Raw genomic sequence first — 14,073 nt, 5'->3', positions numbered from 1 at the left:
TCCACTGGATTGCTTACGGCCTGTTTCTGTGGGTCTGTAGGGGATGGAGTAAAACAGAACTATTTGGAGCTCTTACCACAGGCCACACTGTTTCCTGCTCTGCACCGCCACCCCCAGGGAGTGTGCCCGCCTTCCCCTGCCCCCCTACAGCTGCTTCTGGCAGCTCCTCCCACCCTCTGCCTCTGCAAAGTGGCAGGAGGAAGTTACTAGTGGGAAGAAACTTAAAAAAATAAAAAAAAAAGAAGCAGCGATGGGGGAGTTTCTGAGAAAGAGGAGGGGTGGAAGGCTGGGAGGGAAGCTAGCACAGAGGCCCAAGAGTGGAGGTGTGAGAGGGACAAACTGAGAGCTGGGAGAGGGCTGCCAGCAGCCTCCCTTCACCCGAATGCCCTCAGTCACCCCAGGTGAGATGGCTTTCTGCCTTTTGGGCGATGGAAGGTGGGGAGTGGGGGATGAGGAGGGTGGAGCAGGTTCTCCCAACTCACTCAGTCCACCGACACCCACCAGCACAGCATTGTGGGCGACAGGGTCTGACTCTCTCCAACCTTCCTCCCAGCATTGGCTGGTGCTAACCCCCCACCTTGGAGACTTTCTCTGAAGCGAGCCTGGGTCCCCTTGCTTCACATTCTCCATTGTGAAAATACTTCTTATCTCCCATCCATCACAAAGGGGTCCCTTCCCAGGCTTACGAGCTGTGTGTTGTGGACACGTGGCTGGGTGGGCAGTAGGACCGAGGTGCCCAGGCCTGTGCTCAGCAAGGAGATGAAAACAGCCTGCCTCTCTCTGAGCCACCCTCCTGGCTACCCCCTGGATTGGTCTCCAGGGGACCCCCTCCATTCTGCCTGTATCGGGCTGGCTGGGACACGCTTGCCTCCTGACTAGGCCGTGATGTTCTGAGGGCTTGGGCTGGGCGCCCTCCAGGGCCAGGCTCAGGGCATCCTCGGTGTTACCTGGAGAAGTACCGTGCGTGTTCTGGAAGACCTAAGTGGACGTGACAGCAAAGGGCATTTCCTGTCACTTGGCTGACTCGGGGGGGGTGGGGAGGGAGGTTATTCCAGGGTCCTGCCCCAAATCCCACCCATTCCTGGCTTTGACATGCAAGCCTTGTCCCTGGTGTCTCTTTTAGCAGGTTGCCTCATAAATAGCATTTCGTACACTTCCTTTTTCTTTTTAATTGTGATAAAATATGTATAGAATAAATTTAACCATTTAATCATCTTCACCATTTTTAAGCATACAATCGGTATCATTAAGTATATTCACATTTTGTGCAACCAATCTCTAGAACTTTTTCATCTTGCAAAACTAAACAACTTTATCCTTCTTTTGAAAGTTCTTTTCCAGCCCAGCTGGTGTGGCTCCATGGTTGAGCATTGACCTATAAACCAGGAGATCGTGGTTTATTCCTGGTCAGGGCATATGCCAGGTAGCGGGCTCCATCCCCCATAGGAGGCAGCCAACCAATGACTCTCTCTCATCATTGGTGTTTCTTTCTATCTCTCTCTCTCCTTCTCCCTTCCTCTCTAAAATCAATAAAACACCTAAAGTTATTTTTTAAATTTACTACAGAAAATTTCACACATATATAAAAGTTGACAGAATAGTTTATAAGCCTGAATGCCCCCAATATCTGCTTTAATAATGATCAACTCATGGCCTATCTTATTTCATTTACACCCCTCCCCACTCGATTATTTGGAAGCAAGTAAAATACGTCATCTCCTATCACCCCTCTGGGTGCTCAGTCTGCAGGCCAGGCCCCCTCTCCTGGGCACTCCCTCTGCGGTTCCCTGGCCCCTGGAGGGCACAGCCGCCGCCTCTGCAGGTGACCGAGCCCCTCCGTGCCACCAGGGGCCCTCTCCCCAGGAGTTGCGCCTCCTTTCCGCCTCTCTGCGTCTCACCATGACTTGCACAATGAATGGCACGTCCCGTCATCTGGCCTGTAAGGGTTTTCCTCTGACATGGCCCCCTTGGGAGCCCGTGTAGAGCAGCGGGGCTGGGTTTCAGGGGCCCCATGTGGTGCAATCACCCACATGTAACTACTTCCTCCCTATTGCTGCTTTAGAAGAGGAAGCCTGTGCCTTCAACATCCAAGTCTTGGCTGGCCGGCATCCTCCCAGGCGCGCCAGAAAACCAGCCTGGTGAAGAGCGGGCAGAAGCCCCTGCCAGCCCACCGGACGCCCTGCCACGTCTCCAGGACTTCACGCAGGGTGAGTGCACAGGGCTTATGCGTCCAGGCCGGTCGTTCTAACGCTGCCGGTCTTTCTGGAGAGCGGCCATGGCCCTTCCCGAGGCAAGCAACTCCAGGTGGTCCAGCCCTGGAGGGGGCCCTGGCAGCCTTGCTCCCTGTTGCCTGCCCTGGGATCACCCACCCCAGGCCTCCTGGCACGGAGATCCAGGGAGGGGGTGCTGTGCCCGCCGCAGGCAGAGCTGTGTGGACAATGAGAGGATGGGACCCAGCATGGTGAGAGGAAGGGCACAGACCCCAGTCCTCAGCATCTGGGTCTTCCAATGGCCACAGATACCTGCTGAGCCCCAAAATGAGGGCTGAGAGACTGGCAGAGCCAGAAGGAGGTGGGGGGCAGGGAAGACCTCCTCCTCCCCGGCGGGTGGGTGCAGCCCAGGCAAGGCTGGGCTGTGTGGGAGGGGAGTGGGGCCTCAACAGCTGTGCCTTCCTCTTCCTGCCTGAGTCAGTCCCCCTCCTCTCCTGGCGCCTCCACGCTGCCGGGGCCGGTCTGTGCCCAGCAGAGTCTGTGTATGTGTCTGAGTGTGAGTGTGTATGTTTGGGGTGTGTGTGAATATAAGGGGGGGTGTGAATTGGTGGTGTGTGTATGAGTGAGTGTAGGTACATGTGAAGGAGTGGGTTAGTGTGAGTGGTGTGAGTGTGTGTGTCTAAATGTGGATGTATGAGGGTATGGGGTTACGGGGGAGAGTGTATTGTGAGTGTATATGTGTGTGTAGATATGTGTGAGGTGTGTTTGTGTACGTGGCGCATTTTCTTTTTCAATATATTTTTTAATTGATTCTTTACAGAGAGGAAGAGAGAGGGATAGAGAGTTAGAAACATCGATGAGAGAGAATCATCAATCAGCTGCCTCTTGCACACCCCCTACTGGGGATGTGCCCGCAACCAAGGTACATGACCTTGACCGGAATTGAACCAGGGACCTTCCAGTCCACAGACAGACGCTCTATCCACTGAGCCAAACCAGATTCAGCCGTGGCGCATTTTCTTGGGTCTGCCACTTCTCTTGGATTCTCAGGGTTTCACAAGCTCGGGTCTGAGGATGTGAAAGTGCTGGGGGACAGTGAGTTTTAGGGAGACAGGCGTTAGGTGTGTGGTGCCTAAGCCAGTCTCCTGGATGCCTTTCCCAAGGTCTCCTGGCAGTGAGGGTATCCACTGAGACCCTCCACACAATGCTAGTCTCCTCAGTCCCCCCTCCCCATCCCCTTGGCATCCAATCCCTATTCTCTTTCTCTGACCGTGAACGTGTGTGTGTGCGCGCGCATGTGCTGAGATCCCTACTGCTATCCCACTCACCTCCCTGCACCTGAGCTCCCTTCTTTGAGGGTCCCTGGGACCACAGGGTGGAGGAGGAGGGGCCGCCATGACAGGAGGGGAGAGCAAGCTCTCCTCTGGCCCAGGGTCTTTGCATGCAACGAGAAAGCCAGATCCTGAGGAGCTTCAGGAAAGGATGAGTGCCCCAGCCACTCTGGACACAGGGACCCCCACCCCACCCAGTGTCTGCCCTTCAGGAACCAGGACAGTGTCCCCAGAGCTGAGAGAGTCCCTTTACCGCAGGGTCCTGGCCTGGAGATGGCCGAACCCACACCGCTGTACCGCATCCTGAGCAGAGCCCCAGGCCTTCCTCTGTGGATGGCTGATCCCAGGTGACCTTGGATGAGTGACCAAGGGCTGGGCTGGCCAGGCCACGTGGGGTTTCTGTGAGGTTAAGTTCCAGGTCTGGGGCATGTCAGGGGGTGTCACTGCAGCTCAGGCAGGCGCAATGAGCGAGTTGAAGAGCAATTAGCCAAGGTGCCTGTGCACAAGCGCAGGCAGAGGGCACTCAGGGCCTCCTCAGTGCTTTGCCCAAAGGAGAAAATTGAGGCACTTCCCAAGGGGCCAGCTGGGCAGCCAGACACCTCTCCACTGGCCTGGGTCTCTCCGCTAAACCTGGGTGGGCTTCCCTGCCCTGTAGCCATCAGCTTGCCCCATGCACCAAAGGTCTGGGACAGGGGCAGTTACGAGCTGGAGATTTTGTGGGGGGAGAAGAGGCAGCCCGGTGCCTTGCCGAAGTTCTGCAGAAGAGACAGCCTCTGTCCAGGGGACGGGAGGAGCCCTTTCGCACCCAGGGAGAGTGAGACATGAGCAGGCCACTTGGCCTCCCCTCTGTGAAATGGGAGCTTAAAATGTGTAGCTTAAACTCCAACTGACGCTATGATCAAATGTCGCTTCTGAGCAGGTGTAGGGGACAAGTGGGCAAGAGGTTCCTGTGTCCTAAGGGGCCTGGCAGGTTCAGCTTAGGCCCAGGCCGAGCTCCACAGTGGACAGGGTTACAAACAGGTACTTGCCCACAGATGGGGCAGCACCAAGCCCGTGGTGATGTCATGTGACTCGGGCCCCGCCAGCTCTGTGGAACACGTGTGAAGGGCTCGCCTTTCTGCTCACCTGTCACTTTGTGAGTGTCCCGCAGTCCCACCTGAGCCAGTGTCATGGGCAGCTGGCTCCCTTTTGCAGATAAGGACACTGCCTGTAAGGCACTGATAACATGTATGTTCACCCAGAGGGTGGGGAGCCTGTCCATGCTGAGAACCTGCACTTCAGGGGCCTCTCTGCCCATCGCTGGGCAATCTATTGGTGATGTCTGGGTGACATCCACCAGGCAGACCCGGTCAGGGGCTCACTGTCTGTTTTCCTTCGCACAAACTGGACCTGAAATGAAAATGTTGAATTTGTCATCATCTCACCCCAGACCCTGCAGCAGAGGGCACTCAGGGCCACCTCAGGGCTTTGCCCAAAGCCGTGGGGGCTGGAACCCTGTTCAAGAGCATCTGCCTAAACACTCTCAACACACCAATGAGAAGCAAGCATCTAGGTGGGGTTGGGGCCCTGAGACTCCGTGGGCCCTGGGATCTGGAGACCCCACTCGCTTGTACAACACAGGCCGCCTGTCACCTGCACGTGGGCTTCCCACAAAGCTGGGCTTGCAGGATTCTGCATTCAGCTATGGCAGCTGGACCAGCTGGACCAGAAAGAGCCCCCCAGCACCTTTTCTCAGGACAGGGAGAGCTGTGGTGGAGCAGGAGTCCTTGACAGGGTTGGTGGTTTCCATTCACTTCTATTATTGGCTGGCGGACGTCTTGGTGACATGGTGCAGGGAGGAGAGGCCCGGCAGACACAGCCAGGTCCTGGAGCCACCCAGTCTGTGACATCCTGTCTTGGCCCAGGGTCCCTCTGCTGAAAGCTGAAGGTGTCTAGGCCACTCACCCTCCCAGCAGCCAGGCAGCAAGGCCCAAAGGAGTTAGGGAAGGGTGTCTGAGAAGGGTGTCATGTGGGGTCACCTCAGCTCGGGGAGCTGTGATGCCACAGCCCACAGCTCTGATTGGGGGAGAGAGAAAGAGGCTCAGAAGTGCCCTCAGAGCCTCTGGAACCTGCGGGCAGGAAACCACGACGCAGCTGGCTTACCTCAGCTCCGAGGCTGTTGAAAACACCTCTAGCAGGGTTTTCTAAAACTGGACATATATGTCTTGGGATCTGTAGCAGTCAGGGTTCTCTAGAGAAACAGCAGCAATAGGACAAACGTGTGTGTGTGTGTGTGTGTGTGTGTGTGTGTGTGTGTGTGTAGAGAGAGAGATTTATTTTCAGGAATGGGCTCAATGCAGTTGAGATACCTCGCAAGTCAAAACTCTACAGGGCAGGCCAGAAACCTAAGGAACAGTTGATTTTGCAACTCAAGTTGGAAAGCCTTCTGCAGGCAGAATTCCCTCTTCCTCCAGAAGGAAGAGTGGCTAGGGGCTGGGCCCCATCAGAATTTCCTCTTCCTTGGGGTCTTCGGTTCTCTTTAACGAGGGAAGAAACTGAGGCCGAGAGGGCTGAGAGGGCCCGTCCACAGCCTCTCAGCTGCTGAGTGTGAGTTTGAGAGTGTCAACCCTGGGGTCGGGCTGACGTGGCTCTGTAGCTAGGGGAAGGGCCTGACCCTCTTGAAGCCACTGTGTGGCATGGGGAGCCGGCACTGTTTACACCCTGGTAGATGCAGCCCAGGGTGCAATGCTCCCAGGTGAGCTTCTCTCCGGAAGTTTCCAGCGCAGTGGAGTCATACTGTGTTGGCTGAGTGTAGCCAGCAGGGTGGTGCTATGGGCAATGCCAGTCTTGTTCCTGTGAGATCCACAGTCCTGAGTGGCTATCTGGGCAAGAATCACTGCCCACTGGCAGAAGCTCCCTCTGCAGACAGGCGGTGTCTGCTGTGACCCCCCACCCCTGGATGCCAGGCCTGCCACAGCCCCCGCCCTTCACCCAAGAGGTGTCACAGAGCCAGTCACAGCCTCTTTTCCTTTGGCCGGAGACGTGGGGTTGGGCTTTTGGATGCTCAGATCCAGCCATTCTGAGGTGCAGGGGCCTCTGTGCCCATGTAGTCTGACTCCACTGCAATGGAAGCTTCCGGAGAGAGTGTCACCTGGGAGCATTGCACCCTGGGAGGCAGCTAGAAGTAGTCTTGTTATCCGTGGAAGTGGAGTTTTTGGGGTGCTGAGAGGAAAAGGATTTCTGAGGCCCCCGTGAGAGGATGGGATTTGCGGGAAGCATTATTGATTATGTAAAATCAAGGGGGTTCCCCTCGAAGGTCCCATCTCTGTCGCTATGGAAATTTTCTCTTCAGCGGGGCCAGAATTCAGGCCGCAGCCCAGAGTTCCTATTCCATATCCAGCATCTGGCTGGCTCAGCTTGGGTTCCCAGCTGCAATCCATTGCATGTGGGGCCCCCATGGCCAGGGGCCTTGGTGTTACTCACGGCCACGTGCCTGTGAAAAAGAAACAGGTGAGCACACTGGCGAGTGTGGATCAGGGAGCGAGAGAGAGCAAGCAAGAGAGAGGGTACTCTTTGGGGATTTTTAACTTTCCAAGATTTCATGCACTTCTGATGGGGCCCACCCCCTAGCCACTCCATCGTTCCCCAAGCGAGACTGGCAGCAAGTACTCCCCCTGCTCCACCTTGACTTCTACTGTGCATGTGCCCAAATCCCCTCACCCCTAAAATCCGTACCGGATGGGGGAAGGCGGGGGTGTTCACCTCTTGGAGGAATACTGCTGTGTGAGGCTGTCACTTCCAGGTGATGCTGCCCGGGTGACCATGTCCACAGTCTCACTTCCCTTTACTTTCTTTCCTTCATGGATACTAACCAGCTAATTACAAGGATAACAGTCTGAAGGGTTTTCTGGTGGCTGAGGAGCTAAGGCAGGGTCTAAGGCCAGCCTCAGTGACATGGAGACCTCACCAAGCCAGGGCTCCTGTCTGGGAGGAGCCGTGGAGCAGCTCTGGTGCCTCTGCGAGCATTGGGCCACCTGGGAGAATTCCACTGGGGGAAGAACCCTGAGCGGGGCCCAGGTTCTGTCCTAGTGCCTCTGGGGCGGGGACACTCGCAGAGCCAGCCCACGGGAGCAGCATTTCAGACAGTATGGATGCTCCTGTGCTTCGGCTTTTGGAGTGCAGAGGCTCTCGAGTGCGATGGAAATTCGGTGGGAGTGTGGGGATGGGATGTTTTGAAGTCTCAGCAGAGGTCAGAATTCCAGAATCTGGGAAGCAGTGTTGTAGAAGAGACCAGAGAGCATTTGTTCGGAGAATGAATGAGTGAACGAGTGAATGAATGAACCACGAACGAGCCTGTGTCCCAGCAGGGAGGCCCTGACGTCAGCGTCTCAGTTCTTCCCACTCCAGGGAGTAGCCGTCCTCAGAAGCGTTGGCAGGAGGAACAGAAACTTCAGGACACATTCCTCCGCCACCATAGTTTGGATTTCCTTAGATGAATGAATGTTTTTTAAACCGTTATAAATGTTGACCATAGAAAGTTTGGAAAATATGAGCAGACATCATGAAGAAAATGGAAAATATTTATCATTGCACCCCCCAGAAAGAGAAACCTGGACAGTTCCTGCGAACTTGCTTTTGCTGGTTTCCCACAGTCAATTCTTGCCCTGAAAACCGAGTAGTTCACACATTCTAATTGCTGCGCAGGTTCCGCTGGGTGAGTGTCAGAAATGTTAAACACATTTGCCATTTGATAGCGAGACAAGAAATCTCACTGCCTGCCCGCTAAGCAGCATGACTTCCAGCCCGTCACTGGCCAGGTGCATTTCCTTGAGAGATGAGATGGGGTACTGGCCCTTTTGTCATTAATTTCTAAGACCTCCTTGGAGAGGAAGATTGACACATCTTGTTGTTAATTCTTACCCAGGGATATTATTTCCATTGCTTTTTAGAGAGAGTGGAAATATCAATGTGAGAGAGACACATTGACCCGCTGCCACTCATCTGTTCCGTGACTGGGCAGAGATGAACCTGCCACCCGGATATATGCCCTTGACCGGGAACCAAACATGAGACCCTTAGGTGCACAGGCTGACACTCTAACCACTGAGCAACACCAGGCAGGACACCATTTGCTTTTTTAAAAAAAATCCTCATCCAAGGATATTCGTTCTATTTACTTATTTATTTTAGAGAGAGAGGAAGAGAGAGAGAAAGAGAAATGAGAAAGAAACATGGATCGGTTACCTTCCTCACGTTTCCTGATCAGGGGTCAAACCCACAACTTAGGTATGTGCCTTGACCAGGAATGAAACTCACAACCTTCTGGTGTATGGGATGACACTCCAACTAATGGAGCCACCAGGTCAGGGCACCATTCACCTTTTGCATTCGATAGTAATTAAGTATTTTTTAAAATATATTTTATTGATTTTTTTTTTTTTTTTTTTTTTACAGAGAGGAAGGGAGGAGGGATAGAGAGTTAGAAACATGGATGAGAGAGAAACATGGATCAGCTGCCTCCTGCATACCCCCCACTGGGGATGTGCCCACAACCAAGGTATATGTCCTTGACTGGAATTGAACCTGGGACCCTTCAGTCCACAGGCCAATGCTCAATCCACTGAGCCAAGCCCTTAGGGCATAATTAAATATTTTCATCCATTCAAATTTTTCATGTACCAATTTGTTGTAGAGTCATCTACCTTCTTGACCTTTTTTCCCTTAAGTTTTAAGCTTGTGCTTCCTTACTGCAAGATACACATTCATTTATTTCTTCTATCACTTTATTTCCTGAAACGGGATTAACATGCCTGTGTTGAGAGGGGCCCTGAGCAGGCGTGTTCTTGACGGTCGCCTGGCTCTGGGTGTGTGATGCTCACTGAGCAGCCTGCCTCGGGGCTGGCATGGTCATGCTCAGTGCCTGCGGCTCCCTCTTAACCCCGCGGGGACACACACCTCAATCAGGATCACCCGAACTCCATTCCCGAAGCTTCTTCCTGCGTTTATCGCCCAGCAAACAACACTCCCCAATGGCCTGCCTCTCCCGTTCACAGACCCTAGGCTGTTGCTATCCATGTTCCCCTTCCAGGTGACCCATTGTGCTGCTTTTCCCCAGGAAACGGGTTCCAATGTGACTATCCATCTTTGCCTTAGTGTTGGTTTTCTGATCCTCCCATTTCCATCCTCATCTGTTTCCTGCCTCCGTTCCGTCGCTCTGTTGCTCTTTCTCTCACTTCCGGATTCTCTGGCCCTGGATGTGAACTCTCCTTCCTTCATGTTCACAAGCAGGGCATCGAGGGCATCGGCTTCCCGTCCCCAAGGGGCACAGAGGGCATCGCCGCCCTGCACAGAGGATGTTTGCGTCACCTCCTGTCTACAGTAGCTGTAAATGTTTGATTTCCTCCTTACAACAGCGATTTTCAGCCAGTGCACTGCAGCACACTTGCAAGAAAAAAAAACCTTGCAATGCCTGACTATTTAGTCAGGGGCTCTGACCTCGTTCCCTGAAATTGTCAAATTCAAAAGACAACAATAACCACCTGGTGTGAATGAGTCAAAATTATACCTTTTTTTTCTGTCAGATCAGCATATATATATATATGCCACAGAATATTAGTAATTAGTTTATGTGTACCATGAGATAAAAAATAAAATAAAAGGTGAGAAATTGCCGATTTAAGGAGAGTCAGCAGCATTTTAAAATTTCTAATTAATGTGTGTTTGGGAGGGGGGTCTTGTTTTACTCCATTAGGTTAGAAACTGTGTTCCTTCAAATTCCTGCTCTCGTACATCGCCGATGGTGAAGTTAATAGCTGTGACAATGTCCTTGCCACTTGGACAATGTCTCTGTGGGGCTGGAGTTTGGGAGGGCTGCAGGCTGTGTCCGCCTCCATCCTGTGCCCTTTTTGTCCCTGGATCAGTCTGGATCTCTGCGATCCAGGGTGGTGTGTCCCTGCCCCCGCTGGAGGAGAGCCCTGTCCACTCTCTCTTATGTTTATACTAGAGGCCTGGTGCACGAAATCTGTGCACTGTGGGGGGAGGTCCCTCAGCCTGGCCTGCACCCTCTCGGAGTCTAGGAGCCCTTGGGGGGATGTCTGACTGTAGGCTTAGGCCCACTCTTCACGATCAGACATCCTTAGCGCTGCCGAGGCAGGAGAGGCTCCCGCCGCCACCACCACCGCTGCACTCACCAGCCTCGATCCCGTCTCAGGGCTTCTGGCTGAGTGGCACTCTCCCTGGTGGTCAGTGCATATCATAGCAACCGGTCGTTCCACTGTTCCGGTTGATTTGCATATTAGCCTTTTATTATATAGGATAAAACAGATAAAACAGATTCCATGCTGACACTCTGTCTTTGATTTTAAAAGGCGGAGGCCTCTTTAAAATCCATTGTGACATTTGCTTTTCTTCTCCATAAAACTGACTCATCCGCCTGGGCAGAGGGACCCCTGCCTTCTCTTCCTTCTCACTCTCCCCCTCAGAGCGTCATTTCTGCTCATGGCTCCCTGTCACTTGGTTTGTGATCTCTTGTCAGCCAACACTCAGGAGGGCTTATTCTCTGACCCCAACAGTCAAGGGCAAGCTCCTATGGCAAGTGCTGACAGTCAGTGTGGCTGTGGCAGCTTGAGTGGCCTCATCTGAGGGTCTGTACTTTGGCAAAGCCTTCATCTTTGACGGGAAGCCTGAACTGATGCCAGCTTCCCATCCTGACTCAAACGTGATGCTTCCCCCTGCTTCTTGCCCAAAGTTGTGTTTCTCTTGTAATGTTCCCTTTTTCTTCTGTCATTTACCAAATATGGATATTTTTCATGTGAGTGTGGGTGATTTGGAAGGAGTATGTGTTCCTTCTAATGCTCCTTCTGCATCTCAGAACCTGGCTGGAGCTTTGTTTGTGGTGAGGGGGGACCCCCTGTAGCTATGTTCGTGGGGTGTGGAGGGGAGGGCTCCGGGCCCAGGCTCTGGGGAAGCTGGCTGGTACAGAGGACGTGGGAACACCACCTCCTACAGTTTCCAACGATTGTGCCATCTCTCCTGGTGGGCAGGGTCTAGGTCCTCATGGGCCCATGGGGCCTGGGGTTTCTCAAAACGCCTAACTTAGGGTTTTGCACCTTGAGTCTTGGTGAAGGGTGCTTCCTGGACCCAGGGAGATTGCAGCCTGGCTGGTGGGAGGGCACTCAGGCCTCTGGCAAGGGGTGGCAAGGGGCTGCCCATCAGAGGACCACCATGCAGGCCTAGGCTCAGGTGGCCTGGCTGGAACCTGCACCCTCTCTCCTTGGCTCAGCCTGGGGCTCCCACTCACCTGCTCGTTCTCCCGCCAGCTGTCCTTGCGAGTCCAGAGCACTCGGGTGCCAGGTGCCGAGGCCGTTCCACAGATGATCACTAACCAAGCCTGTCCTCTCCAGTCACACAGAGGAAACTGAGGCAGAGTGAGCTGCTGAGGCAGGCCTGCCACCCAGACTCGGGCACTACGCCGTGCTGAGGCTGCCTCAGAACAACGCCCCGAAGAGGGCTTGTTCTCTGTGTGTCCACAGCCCGGATTCAGGCGAGGCCTTGGCCTCTGAGGTCTGGTTCTGGCTGCCATGCACAGCCTGTGTGGGCCTGAGCCCTGAGGTCCCGTGAGGAGAGTCCTGCCTGGCTCAGCTTAACCACCGCTGAGAGGAGGGCTAATTCCTGGCCTCCACAATCTGCCTCTCTCCCTCTGTCTGCCCTCTGGGCTCCCAGAACCACCATGTGCTGGCTGTCCTGTCCCCATTCGCCTGTGGGTTGGGGTGGGGCATCCGCAGTGGCCGTCCCTGTGCTGCAGGGAATTAGAAGTAACACTGGGGAGAGGGCAGCCCCCCTCCCCACCCCCGCCTGGCTTCCTGTGGTCAAGGTCAGGACCTTGTGGCCTGTGGGCCCTGCCCTAACCAAGTGCACTCCCCTCGCTGTGGGAGGAAGTGCACTGAGCATAACCGTGCCCAGGTCCTGCTGCTGCTCGGGACCTGGGCACGGTTTCCCTGTGTGAGGACCCGGGGGGTATACAAGCTGGTTGTGGTGAATATGTGGGGGTTCTGGTCTGTGGCCATAGGGGGAGGGCAGAGCTGCGTTCGCAGGTCCTGCCCCAGACCTGGGGGGACCCGTTCACCTCACCAGACTGCAACTTGGGGAGGAGACTCACTGTCCTCTGCCTGAAGCTTCCCCACCCTCAGAAGTGGGGTGTTATCCTGGGGGCGACTGGGCCTTGCCCCCTGGGGCAGTGCACGTCAGCTGAGGGTTCAGTGGGCACACTCAGGCACCAGTCCAGCCGCCAAACTTTGGGGTGCCCGGATGGAGAGCCGAGAGCAGCCTTGGCCTGAGCCCCAGGGCCCATGATGGGGAGTCCACACATGGGGAACTCAGCGTGAACTGAAACCGCTTCTCAGGCTGGCCGCTGCTGAGGCCCGGGAAGCCAGAGACACGGGAGTTCTGCTTTCCACCCATTCTGGGAGAACCAGGCGTTCTGCTTTGACATTTCTGGGTCCTGAGTACAATCTTGGCGAGAAGCCTCCAAAAAGACAGGAACTTGGGGCAGGGTAGAAGAGGAGTTGGGAGGGCGGGATCCACCCCACAGGGTGCACCCCGAGACCCACGGCAGGGACCACACGCTCCCGGAACCCGACAGGCCATGGCAGGAGCCATGCAGGCCCCAGAACAGGCAGGTAGCTCTGGGTTGGGCCTCTGGCAGCCTGGGTAGACCCACACCGACTGGGGGCTCTGAGGCCTCCCTGGAGGCCCACCACCATGGCAGGGTGTGGGCGGCAGGGCGCCCCAGCAACCTCAGAGGCCCGCCCCGCCCCGGGGAGAGCATCTGGCATTCGCACTACCTAGGAGGGAAGGCGGCGGGGGGGCTGTGTTGATGTTTGCTTCTGATAAAGAATGGCTCCTTCCTGCCTGCCACCTCCCGGTTGCCACAGTCTCAGCACCTTCTCCGCTTCCTTGGTGTCAGATAAAAGGTCACAGTCAGCTGCAGGGTTCTCAGTCCCGGAGGCCACCCAGCCAGGAAGCCCAGCCTCCCCTCCCTGGTGTTCTGAAGGGTCAGGGCTGCTTTGTGCCCAGCCTGCGTCAGTAGCCCCCGCGACGCCCCCTTTCTGGGCCCTGCCCAGTGGGCAGTGGGTGAGAAGGCTCTGCCTCTGCCTCTGAGAACCAGGACAGAACTAGAACGCGAGGCCTCGGACCCCACAGCCACATCGCCCCTGGGAGCATCAGCATGAGCCATTTTCCTCGATGCCCTGCCCACGCCTTCCCCCTGGCACCGGGTTTGCAAAGACAGCGGGTGCACCTCAAGGAAAGCAGAATAACGGCCAGCTGCAGCTAGTGCCTTGGGCAGGCAGGTGGCGGCTCTGCATAGCCCTCCTCACTCCCAGGTGCAGAGCGCCTTCTCTGCTGCCGCCGCCTGCCAGAGGCTGGGCCTCCCGAGTCCCTGCTCTGAGCTCAGGGAGCACTCAGGGAGCACTCAGAGAGCACTCAGGGAGCATTCAGGGAGGACAAAGGGCCCACGGCCCTGACCCAGGGTGTGTGGCATCAAATGTGTGTAT

The 14,073-nt window shown here is 55.2% G+C and overlaps 1 protein-coding gene across 3 annotated transcripts in view; it reads left to right on the top strand.

Moving 5' to 3' along the window:
• The first annotated feature begins 291 nt into the window (after positions 1-291).
• The window catches only part of ITGB2 (integrin subunit beta 2), a 28,374-nt gene continuing 14,592 nt past the window's right edge, over positions 292-14,073 (top strand). For 2 of the 3 annotated variants that reach the window (XM_036445351.1, XM_045585295.1), the window contains exon 1: positions 6,962-7,030. In XM_036445351.1, coding sequence (XP_036301244.1) covers positions 6,977-7,030 — 54 coding nt within the window. In that variant the 5' untranslated portion in view covers positions 6,962-6,976. Of the gene's footprint in view, positions 402-2,062; positions 2,208-6,961; positions 7,031-14,073 lie in introns of those variants that run through there. The other variant, XM_045585296.1, reaches the window with a different exon arrangement.

Source organism: Pipistrellus kuhlii, unplaced genomic scaffold (assembly GCF_014108245.1).
Source record: "Pipistrellus kuhlii isolate mPipKuh1 unplaced genomic scaffold, mPipKuh1.p scaffold_m20_p_2, whole genome shotgun sequence".
Classification (NCBI taxonomy): Eukaryota; Metazoa; Chordata; class Mammalia; order Chiroptera; family Vespertilionidae; genus Pipistrellus; species Pipistrellus kuhlii.
This window is presented reverse-complemented; position numbering and strand designations above follow the sequence as displayed.